General features: G+C 38.3%; 1 protein-coding gene and 1 long non-coding RNA gene across 4 annotated transcripts; one reads left to right on the forward strand and one right to left on the reverse strand.

Moving 5' to 3' along the window:
* Window positions 1–481: 481 nt before the first annotated feature.
* Window positions 482–4,193, reverse strand: LOC121073138. The gene is made up of 2 exons (XR_005821522.1): window positions 4,063–4,193; window positions 482–3,170 (listed from the first exon to the last, which is right to left on the reverse strand). It is a non-coding gene; the product is annotated as an uncharacterized LOC121073138 (long non-coding RNA).
* CASP7 (caspase 7) lies at window positions 3,686–26,739 on the forward strand. 3 transcript variants are annotated; one of them, XM_040563802.1, is made up of 7 exons: window positions 3,686–3,827; window positions 5,469–5,585; window positions 21,771–21,916; window positions 22,885–23,013; window positions 23,453–23,628; window positions 23,725–23,863; window positions 25,141–26,739. In XM_040563802.1, exons 2-7 carry the CDS (start codon window positions 5,539–5,541, stop codon window positions 25,362–25,364), a joined length of 861 nt encoding a protein of 286 aa, XP_040419736.1. In that variant the 5' UTR covers window positions 3,686–3,827; window positions 5,469–5,538; the 3' UTR covers window positions 25,365–26,739. The 3 variants fall into 3 exon arrangements, with proteins under 3 accessions (XP_040419736.1, XP_040419734.1, XP_040419733.1); XM_040563800.1 differs by having other exon boundaries at window positions 5,469–5,581; XM_040563799.1 differs by lacking the exon at window positions 3,686–3,827 and adding an exon at window positions 4,598–4,716 and having other exon boundaries at window positions 5,469–5,581.

The following is a 26,739-nucleotide window of genomic DNA, read 5'->3' on the forward strand; positions in this document are numbered from 1 at the left end:
ACACAGAAACAAAACAAGTTGGTTTTGTTGAAACCATGAAATAAATCATTGATCCAGGAGCCCCTGGAAGGCTTAAGATCTGGACAGAACTCTAGGATGCACAGTGCACCATGTGTTCCTCCCAAGAGCCTTGTCACACAGCTAAAAGTTCTTTATTGCACAGAGAGAACCTATTCAAGATATACAGAGCATGTTTGTTTCTTTTCACTGCAACACAGATTACCAGCTTGGCTGAAAGTCAGCAACGATTTTCCAAGTTCTCCTGCTTCTCCTAGGTTACAGTATGTTCCAAAAAACAAGCATGGTAAGCAACAACATCCCATACAGTTACTTTCTTTCCGAGCCACACTATTTCCCTTGCATCCATTGTGCACTGGTTCTGCTGGAGTCTATTGAAGAGTTGCCCATCTCTGAGCACCTCAAAACTGTCCTGTTGCATGGTCTGTTCTTCACCACTCTGGAATAAAATCAGAGTTTGTAACAGAAGAAAGAGTTTATTGAAAAAACAAGCATTGTCTGGTGTCATTACAAAGCGCACACTCCATTTTGATCTTGCAAGGAATTAAATCACAAAACCAGTGCAAGTTTGTTATCTTGACAAATCTTAGCAAGACATTTTCTCTTCAGTTAAAAGCTCATTGTGGTTTTTTTCTTCCTTTAGTAAGGTCCCATAAAGGCTTTTTGATATCAATGAAAATCTTAAAAGGCTTTACTTAACAGTAGAACCTTAATCAATGCAGTTTAAAAGTACTGCAGTTATGTATAAAGTACAAGGAGACAGTACCTTGAAAGTGCAAATTAGTAGGAAGAAACATTGTTACCTCTCCAACCACCTTACATTCATTGAATTAACTGCATAGAAAACTTAGAGCATGTCTGAATCATGAATCTGAATCTAAAAGCACACTCCAGTTACACAAAGTACCCTCTTAACAGACATTCAAGTCAGGGCCGCCTTCTCTGTCATTCCTGAACAGCAGCTGTGCCCTTCCAGCCACATGAATCGCAGGAAGCCAGGCACCACAATTCATGGCAACCGTAAGAAAAAAAAAAAAGGTTCTGTTTCACCACACAAACTGGGGGTGGTTGTTAAAAAGCTGCCTGTAGAAGTTCAAACACCAGCCCAACCTCATCGTAACCTTCTCTGAACCACGCAGCTAATTAGATACGTGGGCTCATACAGTCTGTTCATGCTAATCAAATTTAGCATAGTAGCAAACCCAGCTTGCAAAAACATCATAAGAAAGCTGGCAAATATTTATCAGTGCCAGGACCTCCCAAGACTTGAAGAAAAAACACTATGGGGCTGCTTTCCAAATCTGTACAGTAGTTTTTTACATTTTTGCTGTTTTGGAAACCAACCAACAACTGTTTACATTTCATGACTTGCGCTTACACTTTCCCTTTGTTGACAGTGTCTGGAAAACTTGAGAGTGAGGGGATTTTGCAGGCACTTCTAATAGAGCATGAGAAAGTGAAATGGTGAGGATGTGGCACAACTTAAATTGAAAGCTTGAAGGAAAGTGTGCATAGCATGCACAACACAGCCCATGTGCAGATGATGAGACCTCCATTGTCCAAATATTCCCATTTATCACGTATCATAACCTAAAAATGCCACACATTTAAAACCAGTAAAACATGGCAAGTGCAACAGATCACCCCTGCCTAATTCCAGATAAATCCCACCCAAACACATACGCCAAGCTGACTGAAATGCATTACTCTACTGAGTTTCATAAAGCTTTTGTGTATCATACATCATTGGGAGTGTATCATATCATACACCTCCAATATTCCCAACAGTGTATCAAACCATCCACCTTTTCTTGCAAAATATATAAAATCCTAACAACCATAATTTAGGAGGGAATATCTTGAGAGTCATTCAAGTTCTCCGTCCTAGAAGTATCCCCACCTCTGCCTCCCAGGTCACTGCAACGACTCACCCTTGTTTTCACAGCTGTTGTGCAGAACACAGCACAAAGTTATTATTCCAGACAGGTACTACTTAGTTGCCTCAAGCCTTCTAGTATGTACCCACCATCTACCTTTCTATTTCCCAAAGGCGTGCTCCATTGTCATCCTACAACTGCTTACATGGTAGTTAAATATTTCTTTTCTACAATGCAAATATCCACTCAAAGGCTTCATTATTAATGTTTTTAGAGAGTGCAGTGAGTCTCTGGGGATAAGAAAAGGAATGCTGATGCATCCTATTGCTGGCTCTTCCCTCTGCCCAACAACACACGTGGCCAGCTGTGCAATATCATATGTGAGAAAAATTTTCCTTCCTGACCCTTCCCCAGGTAGCAATCACTCTATGCCCTGAAGCAAGGTATTTTCTTCTACTTCTCTATTTTCTAATTTCTCCCTTACTCATCACTGAAAACCAGCGAAATTTTCTGAAAAATCTAACACTTTATTCTGCATTAAAATCAGTTAAACATGTAGTTAAGAAAGGTATTGCAGCACACTCAGGAATCAACCCTTCACTTTGTGAATGTCAGCAACTGACATGAAAATAACAAAGAGAGGTTTCATCGACAGTTTCAGTCAGAAATTCCCCACATATAAATCTATTAGTGATCTCTTCAAAATTGAGAAGTGTTATCAAATACCATACTACTTTTTCAATAGCAGTACAATGACTTTGGGAAGAGAGACATTTCTAGATCTGCTAATACGCCTGTGAGGGCTAGGTGGCAATGGATAAGCTTAGCCATGAAGACATGGAAAGCCAGCTGGCATACAGCTACCGGATTTCCTGGTAACCCCACACATCATCAGGAAAGCATATTTGGGTGTTCTGAAGCTCAGGAGCCAGTGCCACTCGTTACTGGTTATGGCATAGTCCACTCCCACCTCTCCTCTCCACACATTTACTCGAAGATCTACACATTTCCAGTTTCTCTGTTGCCCGTAATGCTCTATTACAGTTTTAGAAATGGTGCCGGCTCCTTGAAAAGCAGCGGCTAACAGATGGCAAGAGAGGAGCCATGGGATTCTGTCAGAGTTTGGTTCTCAGGCGCAAACTTTGGCTACACGTCCAACCAGGAGCTACAGGCGTAATCCCACAAAGACGAGGCCGGGCCCAGCAGCAGCACACAGATGCGAGGCGAGAGCCGCGGCGCAGTTCAGACGCTGCTCTCTCACATCGAAGCGGTGACCTGTCGGGAAGCAAAAGGCTGTTTGTTACAATGCCTGTGTTTTGTGCCAATTAAGAAGCAGTTACGGTGAAAAATGTCGCTTTCATGTAAATCTCTTCAGGTAGTGAATGTTAAACACCACGCACCACTGGGTAGGTGTATGATTTTGCAGGATTGGAGCCCGCATCCAGGAGTAATTAGTAAGACCGTGCCAATCTTCAGTCCATGTAGTGGACTGCTGGGCCTGATGCAGCGGCTACACAGTTGGATACCGTAATTAGCAGAGATGCAACACAGTGAATAATTGGAAAGATACGGAAATGCCACAGAAGTTTATATAAGGGAAAAAAAAATTTCCTTAGATCTAAACAACCTCGTGTCACCATGAAACTTAAGGCTCTTCTTTTGAGGGGGTGTGAGGGAGCACCACTATTAAACCTGGCAATTTTCTAATTTTCTCTTGGCTGTGACCAGGCTGTGGCTACGGGCAGATAGGGACAGCCACGGGGCAGCACCGAGTCCCCTGCCCCGGGGGGACGAACCGGGGGCTCCCCTGGGGCACCGGGCGGAGCGGAGCCGGGTTGGGGCCGTCCCTCCCCGGTGCCTGCCTGCCCGCCGGCTCGGCACCGCCCCGCCGCTTTCGCTTTCGCTTCTGCCTCGCCGGAGCCCAGCGCCAAGGCAAGCCCCGGCGCCGCTTCGCTGCCCCTCCGGCCGCCCTCCCCGCTCGTCTCAAGGCGGAGGCTTCGCGCCCCCCCCCGCCCCAGCCCCTCCGCTTTCCCGCTCCCCGCCCGCCGCCGGCCCCGCTTCTCCGCCGCCGGCCCTGCTTCTCCTCCCCCGGCTCCGCTTCTCCTCCCCCGGCCCCCCCGGTCCCCTCCCCGCCGGCCGGCAGTCCCTCTCTTCTGGCCGGCCTTACCTCCTGTCCCCCCAGCGGGGTGTAGAAGGGCGCCGTCCCGTCGGGTGGCCGCACGGCCATTTCCTGGAGGCGTGCTTGCGATTCCGGGCATGGCCGCTGATAGTTGCCCCACCTGTGTGGGGCAGCTGCCCTGGGGCGGCTTCTCCTCGGCCTCCTCCGACTGCTCGCTTTTCTTTTCTTACCTGTTTTAAACGTGGCTAACAAATCTGTTTGTCGAAAGCGGGTCTGCTGTTGCTCTTGGGGGGTTCAAAAACCTGCTGGGTGGTGTTGGGGGTCATGCAGCCGGCCTGGTCCTGCTGCAGGCTGCCCGAGCTAGATACAGACCTGTACACTACTGAGTAAACGCGTTGCAAAAGCAACTTTAATCTGCCTAAATACGGGGATGAGGCAGGAAAAGCTGCTGCTTTTCCTCCTGAAAATCTGAGGCCGGAGTTGGACAAACGGCTCAGCAAATCCCACTGGGAGCAAAGATGTGGGGGTCCTGCTTTTCCTTCTCTGCTGCTCTTCTCACCCCGTGCTGAGCTGATGCAGATCGCTATGCTATCAAAAAATGACTACAGTTTTCTGCTAGTTTAACAATCTAAGTAAACTTAGTGAATGGTCAACTCGGTACACAGAAGAAAAGAGAGACCAATTTTTTTCATCACAAAAAAAGTAACTAGACCAACTAAGCCATGTGGTACCTAGTGTCCCTTTTGAGATGACTGAAGATGTTCCAAGCTTACACCAGAGTAACAAAAAATTGGCTGAAATATAACAATTTGCATAAGAGGCTGGTTTATGTCATGAAAAGTGTCTTTTAATTTCCAAGAAACACTCCTGTTTTTTCCTAATGACTGTACACATGTATTAATTAATCATTAGAAGAATATAAAATTGGTATTTACGGTTGATATAGACAAAACAGAGAAATTAAAAATTAAGATTCTATCCATGGAAGATAACACCAAGTTTTCTCTTATGCTCATTTGCTTATGCAAATGAAAACACAGGAGCTTTCTGGGTGTTTCTGTACCAGGTGGGACTGCAGTTCTAAATATTTTGATGTTAATTGTCCTTGCTTTCTTCTCAACGCACCTCTTCCCAAGCATGAAAAATTTTCAGGGAATTAGACATAAGATCTTGCATCATAAAATGATTTTTATTTCTGTCCTTATCTGCATTTTTGAGTACTGTTAGACAAGTCACGTGTTGGTAACTACCACAAGGTATTAAGTACAAAGATGGCTGAGCACGTGCAGTGTCATATTAATGCGGTGTCAAAAATCTATAGCCACTCTTCCTTAAGTATCACACGAGACCAGCAATCCCACATGTATCTGGTTTAATGTTTCGGTTTGTATAAGAATTTCTGAAATAATAGTCTTCATTGAGGAACACTTACGTTCTTGTACTTCTGTTTGTAGATGTCAGGAGCTCACCACGTTGATAATTCTACTGAAGAGAGAAGTGATGAAGGTCGAGATGATGTAGTTGATGCAAAGCCAGACAGAAGTAGTAGACTCTCAATTTTTGCAAAGTAAGTTGCTACTTTTATTTCTGTTATTTTTCTATCAGCTATGATAGTACTCTTCTAATGGGATTCTAGTATTCAGTGTGCCGTGCCCACAGTGTCAAAGAGGGTCTGACAGAGAGAAGCTGTATGTTGTGTAAGGTCTAATGTATCTAATCAGTACCCTAAAGCTGAACAGCCCTCAAGCTGCTCTGATTTACAGAGACCTATAGTATCTCTCATCAGCTTACTTGGTAGTCAAGAGACCACTAAGTTCATTTAGCATCAATTGTAGCCCCTCATCTTAAACATTGCCCTTTCATAGAGCTGGGAATTAAATATGCCATTAATTATCTATTTTACTGCAGTCAGCTCAGCTAATCTCCTACATCACTGGAATCCCCTGCTGACTATTTAAGTTAGTTTGAAGCCTGGATGTGCCATCTAGGCTGTAGCCCAAAGAAGCCTCACTGAGTCTAGAGATGTAACCCATTACAGAGGAAGTTAAAAGCATTTCATTTTAAAGCCTAGTAGTCTCACTGAAGAATAATCTCACTTCCATTAAATGTACAGGCAGCAAGAACTATATACTGCTGTCTGTACTCCTGAAAACACTAGATAAATGGGATTGAAAATGAAAAAGACAAAAAATGAACATGTAAAATTTACAAATACTGTTGAATGTCAGAAAAAGACTACTTCTCATTGTGAACTTCTGGTATTTTATTACAGGTGTTTATTACTAAGACTATTGCATTTACAGAGAGGTTTTGATTTTTTTTTTATTGGACATACACATTCAAGTGAAGAGGATAATTCAGAGAAAGTATATGTACCATTTAATTTTATTTTTGCAGCTTATTATGAGAGGCTAATGGGTATAGCAAATCTGTGAGAGAACTGAAGCTGCCTTAGTCTTAGAAGACTTTTGATGTGCAGTTAAGCAAATCACTCTACTTTTGCTGTTTCTCATTTTCTCATTCCTCAAGTGTGTTTTATGATGCGTATGCATATTATTAATTTTCAAAAACTCACATAATACAAAATAGACAATGTAACATTTATTTCTAAATCTTGCTAAATACTTTTCAAAGGTTTCTTTTAAAATTTATTAAATGTGTGTTTTAATATACGATTGGTCTTCTTTACAAGAGGTGATATGCTAATATTATTATTAAATTATGCAACTCAAAGTTAATCATTCCTGAAGGAAAGGCAAGAATCAGCATTTCTATCACTTTTCTTTTTTTATAAGAAAATTTTCAAGTAATTTGGCTATTCATCAGTTTGAGGCATTCATCTTTTGGCAACTCCTTGAAGATACAATTTGAAACATTTTTCTTTAGAAATAAAAAATCACTCAGATAAAATAAATACAGAAAAAAAAAAAGAATAAATATGAGGTGCTTGAGAAGATTCAACGTAGATTTTGTAGAAAAAAAAATAAAGCCCAAGAAATCTATCAAAGCTCCTTGAAGAAGCTGATGATAGTTTAAAGAGTGATGAGCTGCTGTTCTACCAAGAAGGTCTTAAAAATCCAAGTACACTGATAAAGGCTTTGTCTTACAGAAACTAAAACTCTTTGGCCTGGAGGAAGATAGGAAAAGAATGTGAGAGCATAAAGAAAGATGGGGTATGATCTAAAATAGTGACTGTGATGTAGGAGAAAGTGAATAGAGAGTGACTGGTCATGGTGCCTCACAAAACAACTAGGGGGCATCCAATGAAAAGTTTATACAGTCAGTTTAAAATAATCAGATGTATTTTCAACATAGCTCAGAGTGCAGTTATAGAATGAAGTTGTAAAATGTCACAAGATATGCAGATGTCAATACTTTAGTTGAGTTCAGAAGAAATTAGATGAATATATGGAAGAAAAGGCTGGTGGGAATGCTGATGTTAAAATCTTTGGTACAAGATGTCCCTAAATGAGTTTTCTCTGAGAATATTCCGTACCACATTTTTTTCATTTGTTCTCTTAACTCTCATTACTAGTCAGTACCAGATACTAGGTTAGGTGTACTGTTAGGTGGAACTGGAGTGGTTCTTGATTGCCAAGACTCCACTTTGGCAACATAAAATTAATACCTGAAAAAAAAAGGTGTCTGGAAAGCTTTAGATTGACTGCAATTATACGGTCTGTTGTTTTGTTTTAGCAACCAGATTTTTACCAGCTGTGCAGTACTTTCAAGGAAATTCAGCATCTGTTTCAATTATTAGTGCTTAAAAATACGTAATCTCGGTAGGAAAACAACTAGCTTGGTAGATCCGCATGTTAATATTAATGTGGAAGAGAACAGAACAATGAGAAACTGTATTCAAAGGCATGCAAAAAGACCAACTTCTTCCAGTAGCTTCACAGCTTCAATTCCTTTTCCTTTGGCTGTGACTGGAGATTTATGTACAAGAGCAGTAAACAGGTGAAAATCTTCTTCGATATAGCACATTTCTCTCCAAGAAGTCTGTGACCCTGGTTTACCAAGGAGGTGACGAATCTCAGAACAAAGCACAGAGTGGCTTTTTTATGTGGCACAGTTTATGGGAATTCTCTTCTACATACTTCCTTTTCTCGGAAAAAAAAAAAGTGCTATTACTTAGATAATTTGGGTGAGGAAAGTGTTTGGGCTTGTTTTAGGGGTGTTGGTTTTTTTAGCCACTAGATGGCAGACGGGTTTCATTTTTGTTTACTACAAAACACAACATAAAGGATAAAAATTACAGAGACTTGCAGTTGAACCAAAAAGTTACATTTCAGAAAGCAAAGACCTCAGGATGCGCTCTGGCAAGCCTGAGCCAAACGAAACTTTAAAAGACACTGATAAGCAAATATTGAGCTGAGGATTTGAAACACATTTTTAAATTCTTTATGTTATAATTAAAAACTAATAGAACTTTTCCCATATTTTTTTTTCTCTTCTTTCCTGCATGTATTCATGTTACGCTTTTTGAGACTTTAAAAATAGTCTCTACTTCTCCGAAGGATGATTTAATATCTTCATTTGGAGTCTTTTATTAGGGAACTCTGTTAGGGAGATTGAGAAACAGAGTAGTAAAACCTAGTTTAGCATCCAGGTAACATAATTTGTCATGAAATGGAGTAGAATTTGTGTTCCATTGTATTATATGGAGCTAGGATTTCTCTTATTCCTAATGTATTATTATATTTTTTAAAGTTACATTTGAAAATGCCCAAGATTTGGTAGACTAGCACTAGCTCTGTTAAAAATCATGATGGTCGGCTTCAGTGAAGAAGCATAATACAGAAGAGGGTAGTTGTTAGTAGTATCTAGATACCAGGTTTATACTAATTTAATTATATAGAAACCTCTGTCTACTAGTTACTTTTATCCACTGCAGCTCTGCTGTCTGGAAACAGACATTTAAATGATGGAAACATCATTTAAATATATATATAAGAATTACAAATACTGAGTTACCATTGAAACTGTGATACTGTAGTATCATCACTGCAAAAAATTTTGAGTCATAGAATCATAGAATGGCTTAGGGTTGGAAGTGATCTTAAAGACCATCCAATTCCAACCCCCTGCCAGGGGCAGGGACACCTCCCACCACACCAGGTTGCTCAAAGCCCCATCCAGCCTGGCCTTGAACACTTCCAGGGATGGGGCATCCACAGCTTTTCTGGGCAGCCTGTGCCTCACCACCTCTGAGTGAAGAATTTCTTCCTTTTATCTAATCTAAATCTACCCTCTTTTATCTTAAAGCCATTACTCCTTGTCCCATCACTATACTCCATGACAAAGAGTCCCTCCCAGCTTTCCTATAGGCCCCCTTTAGGTATTGGAAGGTCGAATACATGAAATGTATTTTAACAAAATCCCCATAAGGAAATTGAGAGTCTGGTAGGGTTCATTGACATACACTCACCAAGAGTACTTCATCTGTTTAACAGTGTAAAGTAACAAAATATTTGTATGTTATTTATTTCTGCCAAGTCAGGCTACTATAAAGTTTGAGACTCTATTTTAATTAATTTGAAAATTTGCAGGAAACATCAGTGCGTATCTTACTTCTGTAGTTCAAGAGTTATGATATCTACCAATTAAATATCCAGGGTTCACAGGTATATAGGGGTGTTTTCATCTGTATGGTATTTATTTGGGCCACATGGCGTCAAAATGAGGAACCATGGATGTTACTAAAGCTGTTTTAACTTCACGCCCCATGTATCAGCATAGTCACATTTCTCAAAATAAATAATCCTACCTTGCAAAGAATAAATACTCCTTTTTGAGATTCAGCCACAACTGAACCTCAGCTTTGGAGCTGCAACAGGAGTAGAAAATTGTCTTTGTTTTGGCCTTGCTCTTTTATTGTTCCTCTAGCTTTTCAGGAGATATTTTCCATTCACTTTTGGTTACCAACAGTTTCTTCTTGTTTGGTTTATAAGATGTTTTGCAGGTAGAACTTAGTGAAGAACAGATTCACATCATGTATTTCTCTTTTCGCTCTCACATCTGCATATGTTTTCTAGAGTTTCCCAGTTTGGTTTTTTGAGGGACAAAACTGGGGAAACACTGGGGAACACTGTGCTTGATCTAATACATTCATTGCTTTATTTACTGAAAAACTACTGCTGGTATCATTGTATGGTTGTGAAGCAACTGTATTGGCCTCCAGATCAGCTGTTTCTGCCTTGAAATTAATGTGTTCAAATCCAAATGATGCTTTGTATGTTACCTCATCTTTTTTATCATAACTTTCACAGTTTTAAAGTAAAAAATGCAGTTTTGTTGCAGGTTTTTCAGCCACAGAATATTACAAACATTTCAAACCCAACTATTGCTAAGTACCTCTTTTATCCTTAAATTAGGTGTAATAAAAATAGCAAGTTACCTTAAAAGAAAGAAAAGCCAATGAATCATTATTTGAATTTATGCTCTGGGCTGGAATGCAGAGATCTGAACTGAACACTTGCTTCAGCCTTAGGTTTCCTCTACGTCTTTAAGCAAATCACCACGTGCCTTAGTTTTTTTCTGTAAATGGGTGATGATCTTTCCTTTCAGCATCCTGTAAAGGCTATCATTTTAATTTGTTTGATGTTTGTGGGTTTTGCTTTCACAGGCTAAATACCAGAGTATGTCCCCCAAAGCACTGAACATTTAATTTCAGAAGTAATAGCTTTTGGCATCTCTAGTCTGCTAATATTAATTCCTACATAGACAGTAAAAGAGACTTTAACATAGTACAACAGAGGTGTTTCTTTTTCATTACTCTCTCTTAAGCTGGAGGTTGTTTTTTTATTTTTTGTTACTGTACTTTTTGTTAGATCTAGAACTCAACTTCTAGAGAACGCGGCAGGAACATTTAACAACGAGTTACAACTGTGGGCAGTGCTTTCCCTTGGACACTTAATAAACATGCCATATAGGAAATACCCAAGTGTCTTCAAATAGCATCTAGCCTAAAGTATTAAGAAGTCATTAATTCATAGTCAGTATTTGCTTCCAGTCTCCTTGGAGACTTTCTCATGTGCTGCACAGCAAACACTGGGTTATTCTTGAACTATATCTGTAGCAATCACAACAGTGAGCTAAGTAGCTTAATTCCTTTTTATTGTAGTAATTTATTTCCTTCCTTACAATAAACTCTGCTTGTCAGCAGTTAAAATTTGGAGGAAAGCTGTTGTATATTTTCATTTTTAACCTTCTAAAGCGACCAACGACTATCCAAATTTATAATAAACAAAAACTGTGTCAGAGTAAATGTGGGAAATAGTTCTGTGAATTAGAATAAAAAAGAGGGTTTTGTAAACCGTGTGTGTTGTTTTGCATTATTTTCTTAGGAACGTTCACTGTGTAAATATTGTAGTGGTGGTGAATGGGGTTCTTAGAGAAGGAAGGAAGGTGTGTTAAAAAGCAAAGCTTGCTGTTCCACCTGCATCTCAAGATCTGCTCTGTTTTCCTACACTTTTGCATAGGAGCAGTGATAGAATCAGAGTGATGGGAGCGTGTTTTCCGCTTGTCAGCAAAGGTAGGTCAGGCCTCCATGACCTCAGCTCGCAGGGTGATAGTTGTGAGGGTTTGAATAGCCCCATAGAAAAGTCCAGCGTGACCCACTGCTGACATAGGCGAATCTTTGGGCCTGAGCACAGAACACAACCTGTTTCACTCTCCAATGTAGCCCTGAGCATGGTGGGCTCCTAGCATTAGCAAAGAAGATTAGACTTGCTCTTGGCACAAGCTGAAGCTATTTTCAGATGCAGTGTGGAGTGCCATTTGATGATGAGCCAAGGTACTGTAGAAAGTTACTTATCTCCTCCTTTCTCCGCCACCTGTTTGGAAGTCTCATGGATGTGCACCCTGAAAGAGTTTGGTTGTGGTGCTTATATCAAGCTAATAATAATTATACTGGTGTTTTCCAATAGGTAATCCTAGCTAGAATGTTCTCTTAGAAGTTGTATTTGGGGGTTTTGCTTTATTTTGAGTCATTTTCCAAGCAGCCTCTGTAGACCTCTTAATAGTTCCTAGTACCAATGACAGATAAAAGAGGCTGTATCTTTTTTATTGTATAACTGGGAGTTGCCTATATACTTTATACTACTTAGGATATTAATGTGCAAGATTTCAGTTTTCAGAACACCCATGGAAGGTGTATACGCTCAGGTTTTCCAGAAATGAGTAGAAAGCCTTTCAGCAAGCAATATTATTTTTGATAAAATTTCACCTTTTGAATATTATGTTGCATATAATATTGTGAGACCTGCACAGCAGATACCATGCAGGAAGTTAATTAGGAAGCTGAAGGTGAATTACAAATTGATGGTTGAGAGTTTAGAATTTGCTCTGTTTTGGTCAACTGCGGGTGTTACACCTCCAAATTTCTGTGTAGGCTGTAAAATATCCATACAATATTAGGTGCCCAAAGACTAGGATACTGCTACCTGCTGTTTGTTTTTATTTTTATCTTATTTTATCCTGTCTTTTTTTAACTGTCGTGAAATGTGGGCAATATTAGTCATAAAAGACTGTTGAAACTTTTTTTTTACTAAGTGGGACTGGCTTAGCACCAGTGTACTCCGTCTGCTTCATTTGTATTTAATGAATAAAAATGTAGCCATGGTTTTGATTTTGAGTTATGTTAAAGCCATCACTAACACAAAATTAGGACAGTGAGATACTTGGCACTGAGGGTCATGTTTTAGTGATGGGACTTGGTAGGTCAGCTTGATGGTTGGCCTTTAGGATCCACCTTGGTTGGTCTTTGCCAACCCAGGTGATTCTGTGATTCTGTGATAGATTTAGGTACAACGACTAGAACTCCAGAAATAGCTGTAATGTACAAAGTATGTTAAAAGTTGTAGTCTGAGGTTTGTTCTTTCAAATAGCTCAACTCAGTTACACAGTGTGTTTCCAGTTGTGCTTAACTGGGTTTCTCTGTTTTCCAAGCTCTTAGAAAACTTTCCCTCCTGATTGGAGAGGAGTCTGAAACTAAAATGGCACTAAAAAAGCTACAAGGGTAGTTCAGGTTTTGAAAAACAAAAAAGTCTATAATGAGGGATTTAAAATGTATTCTGTTTAGTTTCTCTAAAGTTGAAAGATAATTTGTTTATACTATCTAAGTATATGTGGGATATGGTATTAGGAGATAGGCTCTTTTTGCAAGAAAAGAATTCATAAGTAGATCCAACAGAGTGAAAATGTACACAAGATATAAATTCAGACAAGCAGCTATTTAATAGTGAGGGCATTTAAGCACTGGAATATTTTATTTAGGCACAGCAAATCTTTGAAAAAGTTTCGGTATGAATCTGAAAACCATGCTTCCAATAAAACAAGCTGCAGGTTTGTAGAAACTACTGAATGGGGTTGTGTGGTTCGTTTTGCAAGAGATCAAAGGAAAAGCACGCTCATGCTCACACACAGGAGAGTCAGCTACTGCAGTGAGCATGCTGCAGGTCACCAGTGCATTTTGCTCGCCTCTGTGACTGTTGCACTTGTGAAGCTTTGTGGTAGGCAAGGCCATACTGGGGCTGAAGCTAATACACTTCAGATTGTGGCTTCAAAGGATGTGGAACATGCACACAGCCACTGCTGCAGTTCAGCTGCAACCTGATAAACCGTGGCAGATTGGCCATTAAGGTGCCAGGGGCCTTTAGGGGAATGCCATATTCTGTGGACTGCAACTGTTTGTGTATTTTGCAGTTAACGTAAAACTGTTAATGCCTACATATGATTATTTACTATTCAGGGAAGATAATGTGCAGTAACCAAAGATAGGGAGTGGTTTCTGGACTAAAATCCCCTGTAGACTTCCACAGTACACAGTAAAAATGCCTTTGGTTGCAGCAGTTTTTTCCACCAGGCACGTGCCAGTAAGCTACCTCACCTACTCTGGACCTAAAGATTGTGCAAACGTGTGCTTGCTAAGGGCAAAACAGGGGATTTTAAATTCATTCTCTAGGTTACTGCACACTACTATCATCCTGTACAGAAGCCATGAGATCTGTAATTGCTTTATGAGATCTGTAATTGCTTGAAATAAGTTTGTTTAGGCTGCATTTGTAATGAAAAAATGAAGGTCCAGTGATGTGGAATTAGTTTCTCAAAGTTACTCAACAGCAGAAGCAAAATTCGAACTCAGTTCTCCATCCTGAGCACAGCTATATCGCTCTGAATGTTGGTAACAGCACGTATCTTCCCCCTGGAACCAGTCAAGCATTTGGGGTTTGTTTAATACTTTTCATCAAGTTAACTCAGCAAAGCATAGTTAGCATGTTATCTTAATAAATACTTTTTATGGCTTGTGTTTTACTGTTGGAGGTGATCCAGCATGCTACAAGAAACTTAGGAAAATGCCAGGATTTCTTTAAAAAATTGAAGCATTTTATTTTGCAAATTTTCTGCAAAACCTGTAACAATACTGCTACATGTTTCATAGCAAGTCAGACCAAAAGTCAGATTTTAATATGAAACTGTTTTACTGGCCTGGAACCCAGTCTTGCCTTGGGCAAAGAAATTGTTAATGAAAGCTCAGGTCTTTCCCAGCCCTATTAGTATCTTCACAAGTTCAAGGAAGTAATTCCGTTGTTTACTTAACTCCTTTCTTTCAGGACTGATACAAGAATATTTTCCTTTCAAAATGAATCCTAAGATTAGTGTGTTTACAGTTAGAAGAAGGACTCAGGGCATGTTTTTTTCCTAAGAAACAAGGGACTCTCTTCATCAGCTTCCTCATATCAGGTCTGTTCAAGGAAAAGTCTTTTCCTCTGATGATTTTAAATGATCTTTGTTCGGTCAGCTGACAATCCTGTTCCAAAGAAGTCACGAACTAACTGGCAGTTTAAAAGGAGGCTGAAGACTAAATATTTACTATGGCCCTGATCTTGTGAACAGTCAGAAGCAGACTGTATTTTACGGCCTGTCTAGTCCTCTTACTTTTAGTAGGTCTGTGGGGTGTGCTCACTAGGGGGTGTGGTGTTTGAGTAAACACACTTGCCACTTCCTGGCATTCTACCACTTCCTAAAAATGACTTTTGTGGTTTAGGCACTTTGGCAGAGTGGTACGTGAAGAAGAAAGTACTGGCCAGACTTTTTCTGTCATTGATAAATACAAACCGTACACTCCGGTGTTATCAAATTGATCTGCTTCACCACTTTAAAATGTCTTTAGCATAGAAAACAAGGCTAATCTATTAGAGGGAACAAAAGTATAGGACTGTATGTTTGTTTGTTTGTTTTCTGTTTAAATGCTTCTTTTTTGTATTGTGTTGCTTGTTTGCTATTGTTTTCTAGATTGACACTGTCAGTTTTCATGCCTTTTGTGCAATCTCCTTGCCACAGTAAGTAATATAGGTGCAATTACATGTAGATGCTTTTAAGGGAACTTCTATGTTCAATTTTGTAGGACCCTTTTTCTCTTCTAAATGAAGAGTTTCTATTTTGTTGAAAAGATTCTGACTTCAATATTAGAAATCTTTTCAACTGTTTTAATATTTCTCTGGAGCATATTTAAAAATGGCCTTCTAAGGACTGCTTATTTTGTTGGTGCTGGTTTATCAAAGTCAGCAATCATTTGCTAATAGCTTTCTGTAAAGAAATTGAAAGTATGCAATATTTACTTGAACTTCTTCCTATATTATCAAATATTCCTCCTTTTTCCTCAGGAGATAGTTACTTCAACTATTAAGCCATTTTTCAGTTTACCAACTGGCACATAATTTGGAAGCTTGGAGAACCTTTAAAGTAATAGATTGTGAGGCGTAGTATTTATTTTCTGACTTGGTTTACAATTATATTTAAGCTCTTTTAGGAGAGTCGTTGGTAAGGTGTTACCTGTCTGAAAAAGAGAGAAGTGGAAATCGCATCTGCTGCTGGGGTATATTCAGGAGGAAAGGTTTGAGAGCCAGTCGTGTTTCACAGGCAGATTGCAAACAGAATGGAGATCTCCCAAAAGCCAATCTCTTATGCAGTGGCTCCAATTAGTATTTAAAGTAGATTGTATTTCATATTCCAGCATGCAGCCTTGCTAGCGTGTGACCCAGAATCATATAATCAAATGCAGCGTAACACAGATGTAGTATTTGGACTAGCCTTTCTGGGTAATGCTTAGTTAATCCCACATAATTTATGCTTGCTGGTTATTAACAGTAAAAGAATATTCATTTTATAAAGGAAGCTTCAAATAGTGACACATTCATCTTGTCCAGAAATGTTGCTGCTTTGCCAACCTGATGCAATATTAATAGGAAAAGGCAACAAGATAATCTATTATTTGCATGCAGCTCTAAATCTGCATGACATTTTACCAAAATGGATCTGACAAAGAACAAAGAGTCTGCCTTAAAGTACTTAAGATCTAAAAAGCTCTAGTCAGGTTTAACAAGTGTCTTGTGCTTGTTATTACCAATAGGTTCCAAGAGAAAAAAAAATCAAAGAGGGGAAAGTGTACAGCAATTAAAAGTGTACTAAATAGAGTGAAATTAGACTGGATAAAGTATTGAAACAGGCTAAAAGTATTAAAGCTGGCAGTTTGGTTGTATAGGAATAAGACATATCCATGCATGATCATCAGAAAGCAACAGACATACGAAGAGACCCCTAATTATTGAGACTGGAGTAGAAACAGGAAACCAAATTTTGAACCTTGATTTGTCTAATTTATGAATTTTGTTTCCTGATCACTTCTTCAGAAGAATAACTCTGAATTGGTCTCCACCACACTCAGCTTTACTACACAGAACTTGATGATGCCTTGTGAATTCAGACAAAATCTTCCTTGCATTTTCAGTGTTTCCCATCTATCCTTTAACTGCTTACTAAAGAGAAGAATGAAAATCCACTGCGGGAGGTTTTCCCCAGGAGAGCAAACATAGCACTTGTGATAAGTAGTTGCAAACACCCTGTATACTATACGTGCAATAGTGGAAGAAGTGGGGCTTTTAAGACAGATAAAGCAGCATAGAACCACACAAAGTGCATATAAATAAAATCAGCACGATAGGCTACCAAAGTTTCTGTAGAAGTCTTAAAAGTAAAATATTGTCCTTCATGCTTACCCACTCTATTCAGTGAGGAATTTATTCAAATGCAGTATTTTAAGAGGTCGACAAATATAGAAGTCATGAGAGAGACACCTCACTGGTTAGTAATAGAATAAAAAAAGAGCACTGCAGTTTCAAGGTGCCTTCCATCCCACAAGGTTAAGTGCATCAAAGTTCTTTTGGATGTTGACGGATTAACTGAGATTTGTACTGTGGACTTTGTCACTGTACCACCACTGTCATCTTTTTGCGTGGACTCAACAGAAAGGCTGACAACCTCAAACAACAGTAAATATACTTTCCAATGGCAAAAGGTATGGGGACTCCAGAAGCAACCCTGAGATTCTGTAAAATAAGCACACTTTTTTAGACAAACAATTTTTCTTTTTAATAGAAACCCGTTACCAGTCATTCAAAAATGATACATGGCTGCGCATCAGATTAAAAAAACGTGCCAGACTAAAAAAAAAAAAGCTATCACAATATTCTGGGACAGTCCTAATAAAATAAAACTTAAATTTACTGAACTTCATAGAACAAAAGTCAGAGTTCTCTCTTTTGTGTGTGTGTGTACTTTGGATAGAAATACATGGAATCAGTTTAACCTTTTCCACTCTCCTATGAATGGAAACTTCCTTAAATTGAATAATATCTTAATTGTTGTTTTTTAAAGCTACTTACATCTTCTAGTATAGCAACAAAAGTCCCTGACTTTCTGTGGCATAAAAAGGAATACAGCTGTTTTCAAAGCCCAGGTATGCCCTGTAATATCATTGTTAGAATTTAATTTCTAATTAACACTATAATTTCCCTTAGAAAAGAAAAAACGTAAAAACAAAGAAATGTGAAACAGGGAACCCCTCCCATCCTCTGAGTAGGAAGTGATGATCAGGACCTGAGCCCAGGAGCTTGGCTGGAGCAGGTGGAAGAGATGATGAGAGACTGGGACAACCGAGGCAGCCCTTGTCCTGTACACAGATTCTTAGTACGTTGGTTTGTCATACCAGTAACATATGTGGTAGCAAAGATAGTGCAAGAGGAATGCTAGTAGAAAGGAAGCCAAAGTAGAGGAAATTGTGACTGCTAAGAGACACTGCTTTCAGTAAAATTGACAAGATTTTATTTTTTTATTGAAGATAGTCTTTAAGGATGTTTAAACGTTAACAGTGGTATTTTTATCCGTAAATCCTGATATCTTTACATACTGACATCATAGTTTATCCAAAGTGTAATGGAAAATTTGTTGTGATAACTAGCATTCCTTTATACAGTCAAGATCAAAGTTACTACTGGTGCAAATGAATTTATCTCCATTGAAGTCCCATTCCCAGACAGACCATTGTCAAGCCTAAGCCCTCGATTTAGAGACACGGTAAGGATGAAAACGTGCAAGATATATGAGTGTGCCAAATTGGAGTTTTGATCTTCCTGAGCTCTTGACCAAAAGGAGAGACCATGAAATATGTGAGAGCACTGATTGAAAGACTGTTTCTGTCCAAGGGAAAGATCACATTGACCACTAGTGGAGTGGGGAATTAAGACATGGCTGTAATTAAAGGCTAAAGAAAGAGGAAACAGTCATAAAATTCAAGCTTCTATTTAGTCTGGGCAAGTTTGAATTCAAAAAGAGGGATGACGCTGGATGTCAGAGAAGCAGAAGGAAATAAAACTGACGGCAGATAGATGAAAACAGTTTATAACAGCACATAATTAACCCATGGAAACCCTTTCAGAAACTACTGTGATTAGGATGCCTAGAGAACAAGTCAACATTTATATTAACATGTGTCCAGTTCAGCGCTTACAAAATAAAAAAAATTCTCTGGAAAGCTTTATCCTTTCAGTCATAAGCCAGCCTCTCACTAACAAGGAATTTCCCTTAAGGACTGATAAGTACGTATTTATTACATTATTAATCATTATTGCAATTATTTAGCTTGTTTAAACTGAAGAGTGGGATTTTATACTATCAGCTTAGGTCACTCAGGCAATTCCCATATTGCACTGTTTTGGCACGGCAAACAAAATCTTAAAAAAAAAAAAAAGAGTTCTCACTGGACTGTAGAGTGGGGATAAGTATATAGCACAACCTTATTCATTCAGTTTGGACAGATACCAAAAGATTTCTGGAACTGTTTTGTTGTTCTGCCAGTAAAGAAATGATAGGCGTAACCCTGTAAGATACACCGTGGTTGCTTATTATCTGATTATCCTGTTCAGGATGGAAAGAATTGTTAGAACAAAACCATACTATCTTTTGTAAAGGAATGGGGAAATGAAATAAAGGGTTCGTGCAGACTGCTGTGCTGGCAAGGCTCGTCTGTGACATTTTGACATTGTACAGCCCAGAGCTTCTGGTTTGCTTTTGGAAATGCCAGCAGTAGCTACATCCCGTACAGTCCTGAGACTTTCTGCATGAATGAGTGCAAACTCCTGAACTCGGAAGTGAAGTGGTTTCAGAGCAGAAGTTGTGGGGCTACATTCCGGGGCCAGTTCACCCAGCTGCTATTTTCAGAGAGCTTCTTTGTAGGGTAACGTGACTGCCTGACTTCTGGTCTACAAGTAGATCACTTCCAGCATTTTAAGAGAGCGGGCAGTATAAGCATGACGCCGTACCACTTATGTAGATCTGTCCTAAGTGTTCATGGGCTAGATAAAAAAGGAATTTGTGTAGAACAGCCATGAAAATATCCTATTATATGTAACAGCCACTGCTAGTCATACAGCGTAGTCAGGAAGCTGGTGAAGCCAGGTAGATCTGTAGTATTTGAATCCAGTGTGGACTGAGGAAATTAGCCTCTTCATTGATCTGAGTGCTTATTTGTTGTTTTGAAATTTTTTTCTCTTTTTTTTTTCTTTTTTCTAAAGAGTTATCTAGTGATATGGGATAGGGGGAAATTTTAGGCTAAAATAAGAATCCAAGATCTCTTTGAAACTCAAATGTGATATTAACACCATACAACTGTGGATAATTCTTTAAAATGGTTAAAATCTTTTTTTTTTTTTTGAGGCAAAGCATATTTAATTATTGCTCCCAGGGCCCTCAAGAAGTAGTATGTAGGGAGAATACCAATACTGGTGATTTGCCAGAAAAAAAACACTGTACTTTCAGAGTATCAAATACAGTCCTCAAGTAGGTACAATTCAAAACCTAGTTTCATAGTCTCTAAAAGAACTCTTAAGAGAGGAGATGACATTAGGAGGGTTATGTGTAAAAAGAATACAGACACAACACTCACTAGGTGCAGCTATTTGATTTGGTGCTTTATAACAGAGCACTCAAAGATATGAAGAAACTGTTTTAAAATTGAATTGCAGTAGCATTTATATATGATGAATCATCCAGAGACGGTTTGTTATGGTTTCCAGTTAGGCCTGTCCTTTAGTCGTAAAAAAGAGGACGCTTGGAGCCAAAACAATTGTTAAATCAGGTAGGTAAGAAAGCACGTTTCCTAAACAACATTTCATCAATTTGCAGCAATCTCATGTCTACAGGCTGTTATTGAAGCAAATAGCTTCGTAATTCTCTAGAAAGATGTCAGAATGAGGAGCTTAAATTATGGGAAAAATCTCATTCGGTTAAAAACAAACTGTAAAGTGCAGTTAATTGTGCTAAGAAAACAGGTTATGTTTTCCTCCCAGACTTCAGCAGTAAGTACTATTGGAAGCAGAATGCTGGACTAAATCGGTAAGAGATTTGTTGATACCTTCTGCCCTTTCCTGAGCATGTTTCTAACTGTGCTGCTCCAGAGTTCAGTTTTATTTCTGAGGCATCATCAGATGCTTTAAAGGCTCTCATTGGCTTCAGTTCTGCTTGTGGAGATCTCAAAATGGGAAGCCACCTGGCTGGACCAAAAAGTCCACCTCAGAGCAAATACTGTTGAGTTCCTCATGACTGTACTTCAGGCGGGCATGCTGGCTGTAACAGATTGTTCTATAATTCTTCATTTAGAGTAAATTGGTGGGTAAGGTCCATGCTATTTCTCAGCAGCTCTTTCTCATTCAATCTATGGTTCCCTCAGAAAGCAGAAAGGTCAGTGCACAGCTGAATGAATGGAGAATATTTATAGGGAATTTTTTTCTAACGTGAGGTTCAGATGCTGATGAGATTACACTTAAAATTTACTTAGATTTTGCTTAGTTTCGAACTATTGATTGACAGACCAAGTTAACACATGACCTGTTCACACCTATAACATTTCTCAGTAGAAACTATCAATCTTCATAAAATCTAGGGATGGTGATTATTCAATAAACAAATCCTGTCATGCTATAGGGTATACTGTGTATCTTCTTGTCATGTTTGGAATAGTTAGTAAGGATGATCTGTCTGTGTTTCCATGAATTACTTGTAGCAAAAGTAAAACAGTACTTATGTCCCAAACCATAGTTTGCAAAAGCCTGACTTGGTGTTTAGCCCATTTGTTTTATCCATGGTATTTGGGTCAGGGTCTGCTGTTGGCTGCAGTTCAGTCAAGTGTGACTTTACCGTCATCAAAATTCAATAGCGTACAGTAATCGCTGCATGGAAATGACAAGACTTAAGCCATGAGTTAATATCTCTACATCTCTGTCTGAAATATGAAGGAAGAAAACAAATAAGAGAGAAATAAAAGCACGAGTTCAGGCTGCTGCAATAGTCTGAGTCAAGATAAATAGGCACGTTGCATGTGACTGGCCACTAACAGTATTTTCATTTGGTTCACACAGAAAAAAGAAGAATGGAGAAGAGCAGCCAAAGTCCTCTCTCAGTAATCAGTACCGAATTGTTACACCCACATTCCAGTATAATATGGACTACAAGAAAGTTGGCAAATGTATTATTATAAACAACAAAAATTTTGAAGATAAAACAGGTAATGTTCTTTGCCTGCTTGAGAAGGGAGGTTGGACCACATGACCTCCAGAGGTCCTTTCCAACCTAAACCATTTTGTGATTTCTTTGATGACATTCATTACAGATTTTAGATTTTTTATACTTTCATTTATCAATAAACCTATTATTTTCAGAATATTGCTTTTTAATTACTATACTTACCTTATTTGAGAAATAGTTGTTCCTACAGTTTATTCCTGTTCTTTAATACTTACATTGGAGCACCTCTTTGCAGTTCCTTTGCAGTAGATATTTCAAAAAGGTTTAGTTTGAAGTTAGCAGAGCAAAGTGACATCACTTTGCTCTGCTAACTTCAAACTAAACTTTTGTCCCAGACTTTAAGGCTGTGTTGTTAAAATTTGAACTTTGGTATCTGCAGCCCATGTTATGACTTTCCTGTCCCTGAACTACAGCTAATAGCCGTAGCTGTGCTACAAAAGCTAGTATCTGTAGCTGTGCTTGGTTCACACTCCTGTGGTAGATGCCTTTAACTTTCCAGACTGTGTACAGTTTTGAAGCAGATGATATTTGTGTTATAGTCAACTTCATATTTTTTTTCCCCTACATGCTGGGCAAACACATTAAATGAAGAGCTTATTCCAAAGAATTTACATCAGTGTCTTTTATGTGGGTATCATAGGGACTCTTTTTCAACAATAATTCCTTGGGGTGCTTTATGCATGTGTTAGTCTGCATAACCAAAAGGAGATAGAATCCTCCACAGAGGTTCCATGTTCCAAGATTCTGGAGGTATGCCAACAGTTTTCAGGATAAGATACATGTTAACATTGAACTTTGCATTATTTTACATTAAAAAGAACCTCACAACTGTTCTAAATGCTGAAAATTAACATTAGAGGATTGTTTTAAAATTATATCACCTTCCGATATGTAAATTATTTTGAATTGTCTAACGTGCAATCAACTGTATTCTTTCTTTTCTGACAGGAATGGGTACACGCAATGGCACTGATAAAGATGCTGGAGATCTAACTAAGAGTTTTAGAAACTTAGGTTTTGAGGTTCACATATACAATGACCGAAGCTGTGATGATATGGAAAAACTACTGAAGCAAGGTAAAAATTTACAATCATAGAATAATTTATTGTGGAAAGGACCTCTGGAGATCACTCAAGTTATGCACTGCACAGAGCAGGTCAGATTAGAACAGATTGCTTAGGCCCCTCTAAATGAAGTTTAGGAAGTGTAGAAAGACTGTGTTTCTGAACAGATTAGCTTTAATTCCCCACCTCTTCCTCTAAAGTCAATTCAGAAATACAGTTTTATTGTCATAGTAGATGAAGAGCATTGTCATTTAGTGAAGAGTTCGGCCTGTTTACTCCAGTGGGCTAAACTCTGCATTCATTTATTCAAGGTACTCATCACATTATTAAAAAGTGGGTTGTGTCTTTATCCACTCCTTATGCCTTCCAGAAGAGGCCCACTACATTTAGTCTCAGAAAGTTTTCATTTAAAGTTTTACTTCCTTTTGGCTGAAAAGTATTTGACTTGTAGCTGCTGAAGAGAATCACAGTGATGCTGCTTGCTTTGCCTGTATCCTTCTAAGCCACGGGGAAGAAGGCCTCATCTATGGCACCGATGGACCTATGGCTATCAAACATCTGACTGCACTCTTCAGAGGAGACAAATGTAAAAGTCTTATAGGGAAACCCAAATTATTTTTCATTCAGGTAATAGCTCTAAGGTAAATATAATACACTACTGCAGCAGCAGGGAAGACGTGTTTTGTCACGTGTCTGGTCTTGTCGTCTTCACTGCTATTTCAGGCATGCCGAGGCTCTGAATTTGATGAAGGTATACAAACTGACTCTGGACCTGCAAATGACACTCTGGAAACAGATGCCAATCCCAGATACAAAATTCCAGTAGAAGCAGATTTTCTGTTTGCATATTCCACAGTGCCAGGTAAAAAGAAAAAAATAAAAGGAGTGGGGGAGGAAAGAAGCCTGACAACTTATCACTCATATGAATTAATCACACACTATTTGTAAATTAGATGTGCATTTTTACATTTAAATTTCAGTAACCAGGTATGTGTTAGTAAATAAAAAAGAAACAGTTATATTCTGTTAGATTTTTTTTTAATTCTGTTTTCCGTCTTCAGAATTTTAATTTTGTTTTTTTGTCTTCAGCAACCGTAACATTTTTATTTTCAGAAGTTCAAATAGACGTGCTGTATATGTTGACTTTCACTAACATTCAGAATTTTAATTTACTGTGGTTAACAACCTTCTTTTTTAATGAGAATTTAGATTCTAAAGAAAGTACTCCTACTGTAGTGCTGTGGAGCTAAAAGTATAGTATGCATGTCACAGTAGCAGTGACTTTGTAGGAGGTACATAATTAAAATAGTGTGAATCTGAGTATGAAGCTATAATCATCAGGAACAGAAATAAGTTATCTTAAATATGTTTTTTAAATTGCTTGATAAAAAAATATGATCTGAACTCCTTTATTACAGCATAGACAAAGTTTGTAGGCAGAGAATTAATCTTTGATTTGAGTTACTAATATAGCCGGAAGAAGTTGGAAGTCCTATCTTCAGTTCTCAATTGACATTTTCCAAGTGTAATAGTTACTCCGATAAAACATGTTATTTCTACAGAACTTGTTGTGTCTCTGCCCCTAATGCATCCATCACAGCTGCTGCAGTACTAGCCCTAGCATTGTAGATCCTCATTGATAAGCTGGTGTACGTTGGTGGGCAAAAAGCTAAGACCCAGCGTATGTTGGGCCAATGTGTTGTATCTGCACCTTTCATGCTAGCTACCACTGAAACAGGAGAAAGCCCAGATTTGGCAGGTAAGAAGGCACTGACATTACAGATGGCAGAGGAAGGGGATACTGCCATTTCACAGCCCGTTTTAGTGACTATGTTGAATTTGAGTTGAATGCAGGAAGAGGATAGTTTATGGCATGAAGCTAATACAAAAATAAGGCTCTATGGAAAAATATAGAATGGTACCTTGGTATCGTAAGGATTGGGGAGCTGATGTTATTCTCCACATTAATAAAGCAGAATAGGTGATGCAAATAATAAGAATTAAACTTTGTGTGTGCAGTTACTGTAAATCCAGAATCTTTCACACAAACTAGTAAGTCTCTGATATTCCATTCTTCAGTGCAAGATAATAAGAAAAAAGGAAAAATAATGTACTTTTTTAATCTGTCTTCCCTGTAAGGTTATTATTCATGGAGGAATCCTGGAAGAGGCTCCTGGTTTGTGCAGTCTCTGTGCTCTGTGCTAAATGAACATGGAAAACAACTTGAGATCATGCAGATCCTCACACGGGTCAACTATGTGGTTGCCACAAATTTTGAATCACAGTCTGATGATCCACGCTTCAGTGAGAAGAAGCAGATTCCCTGCGTAGTGTCTATGCTCACTAAGGAACTTTACTTCTGAAAGCAGATTTTAATGCAGCCAATGATGTGAGATCAGGATATGTTTTTGGGTGGAGATTGGATTATAAATTGGAATAACACTATTTTATATAATGCAATTACACTAGATTTATAAATTGCATAAGCTGGGGTATCTGATGGATGGACAATATACAAGATTTTAAAGAAAGAAATGCTCTGGACCAACCCTACAGCTAATACAAATTATTTTGATTTTCCTTAGTGTGGCTCTCTTGATTTATGGGTATTGAAGATGTTCTGCGAGTTAGCTACCTGATCCATAAAGGTTTATTCCAGAAAACAGATTGTAAAATTTATTTTCAAAAGTATCAATGAGACTCCATCTTTTCTCTCACTACTAGCTCAAGGAACTGTAAATTCCTTGGAAATTTCTGAAGACTGTCATACTATGGGAATGTCCAGAGATGAAACTGATTTTGTAGCTGTTTAAAAGGGTGGTTCATAGTCTAATTTATTCATTTCCTTTTTTATGAACATTATTAATGATGATTAATGGTTGCTCTGTGCTTAATATGGAAGTCAAATTACTTAGTTATCATTCTAGCAAAAGGTGGTTTTATTTGTAGGTGATTCAGTTGAATAGTATGGAAATGTGACAAATACAAACATTTTAATTTTATTTTATTCTAAAATTGGGCAAATTGTAATTGGATGATGCCTTATTAAAATGCCACTTTGGAGACTTTTGCTTTGCAAATGACAACTAACTGTTAGAACGACCTGAAACAGTGGTATTGCAATTTGTTTGCCTGCAGAAATACAAATATCTGATTGTTGATTCAGAAGTTTTGAATCCACAGAAAGTTAATGTCTAGGCTTTGTTATAAAAAAATAAAAAAGGGTTTAATGTTGAAATGATAGAATTATGTGAATGTTTACAAGTGGATGTTTAGATTTAACTTCTGTCTGTGAGGAATTTTGCCAAGACTGGAAATACTTACTTGAATCAGAAACCAGAAGTGCCTTTTTAGTTACTGTGTTGTCTCGATCTTGTATTTTGGAGATACATCAATGATGATCATATTCCTACTTTTTATATTCTCTTTACATTTGGTAGCTAGTTCAGAAAAGTAAGTTTTATGATTTGGTTAGACTGCTAAATGATAAGTTATTCACCCTTTTCCCAGCTAATGCATTCTATACTTTTTTTTTTTTTTATATAAATCTTCTAAGAAAATAGTTACATGTTATTAGGGCCAAATTACCAACGTATTAAGTTAATTTTCTTACAAGAACTGTGGCATAGTGAGGCATATTTTTTCATAAGTCAAATTTACAATTGTTTGAATAAAATGAATTACTGTTTTGTGGAAGTCTTGAGCATGACATCAATAAAGACCTGTTTTGTTTTTTAA

The sequence above is a fragment of the Cygnus olor genome, chromosome 7, assembly GCF_009769625.2.
Source record: "Cygnus olor isolate bCygOlo1 chromosome 7, bCygOlo1.pri.v2, whole genome shotgun sequence".
Classification (NCBI taxonomy): Eukaryota; Metazoa; Chordata; class Aves; order Anseriformes; family Anatidae; genus Cygnus; species Cygnus olor.

Excerpts from the sequence above, each read along its gene's own strand:
- CASP7 (XM_040563799.1), top strand. The coding sequence starts at position 4,660 with ATGGTCAACTCGGTACACAGAAGAAAAGAGAGACCAATTTTTTTCATC. Across the intron at positions 4,717-5,468 it reads TTTTTTTCATCACAAAAAAA|ATGTCAGGAGCTCACCACGT; the intron begins GTAACTAGACCA and ends TTCTGTTTGTAG. Across the intron at positions 23,629-23,724 it reads CCAAATTATTTTTCATTCAG|GCATGCCGAGGCTCTGAATT; the intron begins GTAATAGCTCTA and ends CTGCTATTTCAG.